Source organism: Sabethes cyaneus, chromosome 2 (genome assembly GCF_943734655.1).
Source record: "Sabethes cyaneus chromosome 2, idSabCyanKW18_F2, whole genome shotgun sequence".
NCBI lineage: Eukaryota > Metazoa > Arthropoda > Insecta > Diptera > Culicidae > Sabethes > Sabethes cyaneus.
The window spans coordinates 78204346-78210345 of NC_071354.1; the positions used below are offsets into that span (position 1 = coordinate 78204346).

General features: G+C 39.0%; 1 protein-coding gene across 1 annotated transcript in view; it reads right to left on the minus strand.

The window, feature by feature from the left end:
• The window catches only part of LOC128735616 (alpha-catulin), a 126385-nt gene extending 125514 nt beyond the window's left edge, over positions 1-871 (minus strand). The window contains exon 1 of the mRNA XM_053830100.1: positions 734-871. Within this exon, the coding sequence (XP_053686075.1) occupies positions 734-871 (138 nt within the window). The remainder of the gene's footprint in view (positions 1-733) is intronic.
• Between the last annotated feature and the right edge of the window lie 5129 nt (positions 872-6000).

Here is a 6000-nt window from a genome sequence, read left to right on the forward strand (position 1 = left end):
AATCAATGATTACAACCATTTTATGTTTAAAAAGTTCGACAAGAGCTATCCGTCCGGTGCAAATAAGCTATTGACATCCTGCGGTAAGACGTAGTCCTACGGCAATAAAAATATTATTGTTCGAAACCACATAACTTTTTTCTATGAACATATTCAGAGCATCATTTTTTCGTCATTTAGAGCATGTATGCGTGAACTGATTGATATTTAAGCATATTTTTGGAAGAGAAATATCTTGTGTTGCCAAAAACGGATACTTTTGTTGCCAAAATCGAGGCATGCCAAAATCGAACCATGCCAAAATCGAACCATGCCAAATTCGAAATCCAACTGTAATAGTACGGACCGACTCGCGCTTAATCGGATATTATCGTATATAAATACTTATATAGTCGTAACGCTTAAAACTATTCGTAATCACGTATATCGCCTCCAAAGTAGTACGGATATGCCAATTTTGCGCATCAAATACGACTTATTAGCATGTATATCTGTACGTAATGCTGAGTTTTATCTTTTTTATACATATAAAAATGCTAGCTGGGGCGTGTCCGAACCGGTGGTGCAGATATTGCCTGAAACAACCGTGGTTCCCCGACAAAAACTGCGTCAAGAGGAGCCCATGGTTTCTGTTTAACCAGGTCTATAGAACCGGTATAAGCCTCTACGTCCATCTACCGTTCTCGGTCCTGGCCCAGTCTCTCTGTCATTTAGCCAACGATTCTTCACTCACCTGCTTCCAAATTCGTCTGTCCACTTTGGCGTTCGCTTTGGCAACTAGCGTATCGCCCTTAGTCCTCTCCCGGCGACGCTCAGGCTTCTTCTGTTCGCCATACTTTACTCTATTCTGTTTCTTCATCATATTATCCATCTGGCTTACGACGGTACGCCATTCCCTGTTTGTGTGTGCGTGCGACACTTGACTTTAGTTGCCTGTTTCTCTGAGATTGCTGAACGAAACATTTTCTAAAACGCTTATTTCAAAGGTGTTATCACCGTGTAGATCGTTATTGAATTGTTTTGTGGTCCGACGTTTCATTTAAAAGTTTTAAGCAAAAATGTGAAAATTACTTGACATGATTTACTCAGGAACCGCTCCACCGATTTCAACAATTATTTTAGTATCAAATAAAAGCTCTTGCTATCACAAGTTTAAAAACAATCGTACAGTCATGCTTAAAATGTACTTTTACAAGAAGGCAACAAGTCGAACGTTCCTCAGAGATGGCCAAGCAGATTTATGCGTTACTAATCTTATTTGAAAGCGCTTTTTTACACTATAACGGTTACGTAAATCCACCTAATAGGGTGATACAAATTTTTGTTTTTCTAAATGGGTTCAAAAACAATATAGTATCTTCGCAAAAGTTTCCTTTTGTCCAGCGCCTCTGCGAGCCACATGCCCTGGTGGGTGTTGTGGGTTGGAATCCGGTTATAATCTCAGACTATAGCTTGGTTCGACCCATGTACCTTCCAGCATTGGACAAAAGGTAAGAGTCACAACGACAACTTGTTAAGCGTAGCTACCTATTACCTCCCTCCCCCTTTCTTTCCACTCTTTCCCCTCAATTCCCAAAGAAAATCCTTCTTCATTACTTTCCCTTACCGTCCCTCCATCAATTGTAGAACCATCGTTTAAAAAAAAATTTAATATATGCCTGACCGCATTTCAAGGTCATGACTAAAATCACGAGGTTTGGTCGATTATTCAAAAGTTGTTCACACAAGTTATTCAGTATGTGAAAATACACATTTTCTATAAAGATTGTTTATCACTAGGATGCAGATGGATGATAATTAACACAGCGTTAACAAACAAATGAATTGAGTTCCTACAACGTGTCGTTTTCTATATCTAGTGACACATAATGATGGCATAACAATCCCAAGTAACAATTCTAAATTTTGTTACGTTCTTCTAGTGGTTTTAATGACCAATTTCATAAAACAGCTAATAAAACTATGAGCTCCATCAGAACTTTCTGATGACCGTTACCAAAATGCCTTCCGACCTAGTGGCCCACTCTTCAGAAGGTTTTTACAACCTCTTTAGGAATCAGGTTGTAAGCTTAACCGTTATGTTTGCGACAAAAAAAAACACCTTTAGCAGGGCGACAAGGGTACCCGGGTACCCAAAATTGATATTGTTATAACATCAACAATTTTAAACCGATTTCGACGAAACAGGTGTCATTTGATTCGTTTATTTATCTAGTTTTGAATCATTTGGCCATTTGGCCACTAAAAGACATACGGGGCCCGAAAATCCGGAATTCCGACAGAGTGTCCGCTGTGAGGAAGAGAAATGATTGTATTGCAGGAAAATCAGTCATGCGGATATAAAAACTCTAAAAATTCATACAATGCACTATTTCATATAATGAGATGAATCAGGTTGGCCATTCCGGAGTAGATGCCTGTGGGGTCATGGGTGGCCAGTCCAGGATTGGAGGTAAAACCTAGCAATATGGGTATCAAAGTTCTTGGAATTAGTTCGGTAGGTGATATTTTTTACATTTTGATGTATTTTGATTGGTTATTTCGAAAATGGTTTCTACAGGGTCACAGATTATACCGCAGGATTCAAGATAATGCTTAGCATTATCAGAACCGTTCAAAACGTAGAAGCATCCGTTATACATTTGGAACCAGTTCCGAAATTATCAATCAGTACTAAACTGACCATTTCAGTTCAAAACATCTAAAAGATCCGCTAAACTAATTCTAATATTGGATTAGGCACCCAACTCGCCATCTGTATCCCTACAGGAACCAAATTCTGGAGTGGCCAATGCGATCTAAAGTCACCAATTTATATAATTAGATGAAAAAAGGGTCCACAGTGTCAAGTTCAAAGCTAATAGGTTTACTGAAAGCTGATATTCTTTCAAAACATGCGGCTTCCCACGTTTTACAGGATGTTGCTCCGGAATTACCGATTCCCGGGAACTACTTGTCATTTGATGGCCAAACGCTTTATCTGATCAAAACTAGATAAATGTACGAATCAAATGCCACCGGTTTCATCCAAATCGGTTCAACATAACTAAAGTTATGAAGATAGAAAATCATGGGTACCCGGGTACCCTTGTCGCCCTCCTACGTAATAAAAAAATTCAAGTGACTCTCATTGCTAAACCCCTTTATGGATATGCACCAAAAAACCTCAATTACTTAAGATCAACGAGTTTAACGATGTCGCAAAATTTCAATGACGTATGTTTTAAATTGAATGAGTTATAACTATTTTAAAACTGAAAAGGTACCCGGGTACCCCGTCGCACACATAACGGTTAAGTAGTCATATCACGCTCTAATAAAACCGGTTAAGCTTTCGCTGCTGGACAATCGCCGCCATAATTATCTAATTATCTAGGTTTTTCCCCCCTGTGAAAAGCTAAATCAGTTCACCAGCTTTGTTAACTTGAAAATACATCCGTGAGCAAACTAACTTTTCTGCTTACTGTCAGATTATTCTGATCGATTTGGTTGATAGAAACCATAATAGAATTTTTTTTTCTTTTTTTTTTGTTTTATTATAGTCACTTTAATCAGCTTGGGTCATTCGTGACTTCTGCGGGGTTGGGATTTGAACCCAGGTCCTCGGCGTGAGAGGCGTGAATGCTAACTACTACGCCGGGACTGACCCCGGTAATATAATTAATTATTTAAATATTTAATAAATTTTGAGCAATCTTTGTTGGTTTGCAGCATATGCGCATTAAATTTATCATGCACATTGATATGATAGGTGGATAAAATCAATGCGCCATTGAAATTTTGCAATTTTCGAAAACTGGTTGTTTTAAGGGGGGACCCTACTCTGAAAGACTGAAAACTAATATATTTTCGTAAATTTTTTTCAGATGGTAGAATTATAGTTAAGTGTTGGGGTATTTTGGTTATTGGTTAAGGTCTATTTGAAGATATATTTTGTATTTTTTGGATACCAGAATAGTGATTATTATGCTGGCAGCTAGGGATGGGAACTATCATTAAAAATCGTTACTGATAACTATCAGTTATTTCAGTAAGTTACTGATAACTATCAGTAAATATCAGTAATTTTACTCATCAGGACATTGAAGCAAAAAAGGAAATATTATAACTGCGTTCTTCATTATAAGTTTACTTTGTAATTTACCAAGCGGACCTTATGGAGGCTCGCGCAACTACGGACCAGATTTTTACCACCCAGCAGATATGTTGGGAGCTCATCGTGCCTACGCATCACATGAACCAGTCGATCAAGACCAGCAATTGCACTTATTGGATGAGCACGGTTTTCCAGATAAACTGACGCTACTGATTAGAGCTATTAGATCGAGTGGTGTGTTTCGTGCGCATCTCGGGGACACACCCTTCGAGACTCGGCGAGGATTGATAAGGTGACAAGATGACTGATATCATAGCTAGGAACCTTGCGATGGTGGAGGCAACCTACGCCAGGTTGAAAGAAGTAGTATAGGTAGATCAGATTAATAATAAATACGTCAAAGATCACGTAAATGAAAGGAAGAGGCTCCAAGGGACTAAACGCGTGCCTCTCACGGATGGTAACCCTTGACGGCGACAAACTAGAAGTGGTAGATGAATTCGTGTATTTTGGATTGCTGGTGACCGCGGACAACATTAGTAAGGAAATCCAGCGGCGCATTCATGCGGGAAATCGAACCTACTTTGCCCTACACTATACACTACGATCAAGAAGCATACGCTACCGCACGAATGGTGGAGACGTATGAATCACGAGCTACAGACATTGTTTGGAGTGAATCGCATCGTACATTTGGTGAAAGTCAGTAGGCTACGGTGGGCCAGACACGTCGTAAGAATGCCGGACCATAGTGCGACGGAAACAGTTATCTTTAACAACCTCACTGGCACCAGGAACAGGGGGCTCAACGTGCAAGATGGCACGATCACGTCGAAAGTGATTTGTAACTTTTGAAACGACTGGAAAATTGGCGACGTATGGCCAAAGTTCGAGTTAAATGGAGACGACTGCCTGAATCAGCACGAGCTACCCGGCTACTGACGTTGACTACGATATATTGTGTCATCCAAGTTTATCGTACGCAACTACCGATCAATAAGTTTAATCTAACTAATTTTTCTAACGGGACAACGTAACTATATCAGTAAAAGCAAAGCCTAGGTGCTACATTCCGTTAACAAAACTTAACCTTCTGTTTTTAAACGTCAGACTCCGCAGCCAGCTGTTAGAGTACAGGACAATTGCAGGGCCAGTTGCTATGATTCTATTGACTCTAACAGCCTCTCCCAGCCGAGATTCGAATATACGACAACTGGCTTATTAGGGCAGCGTCATACCTCGAGGCCAACTGGGAGGCAACTATATCAGTAAATATCAATAGTACCGAAACCTTACTGATACTTAGTGATATTATAGCTTACTGATAACTATCAGTAGTTAATGATAGTTTTCCCATCCCTAGTTAACGCTTTAAAATCTCTATAAAACTAACAGATTTATTGCGGTTTGACAACAACCGTAATAAGATCAATTTTGATTGGTACGCCATATTGTATTGCTACACCACACTTACGGTAAATTTATAAGAGACGTGATGTAGCCAACTAGTTTTATCGTGGTAATATAAGCAATCACAATAAATTAGCTTTATTAACAGTTTTACTGCGGTTTTATACCGCGGCTATTAGTTTATTTTGAATCATATCTACTTAATATTGCGTAATACCATAATAAAACCAGAGGTAATGATTAATACCGCAATTAAAACCTTTATAAAATTCAAGTAAACCAAAGTGGCTTTAGAATTGTTACTTGGGAAAGGTGGCTTTTGCCGCTAGGCAGGTAACAATATTACCATTCATCGTTTGAATTCATATTCCATATTCCTGTAAATAAACCAACGGCAAACGTTAGAAAAGCAAGGCTAAAATGAAAATGAATGCAACCATCACTGACGTTCTGTTCCGTGGATAATCATGTGTCTTTCTGTTAACGGTAAATCT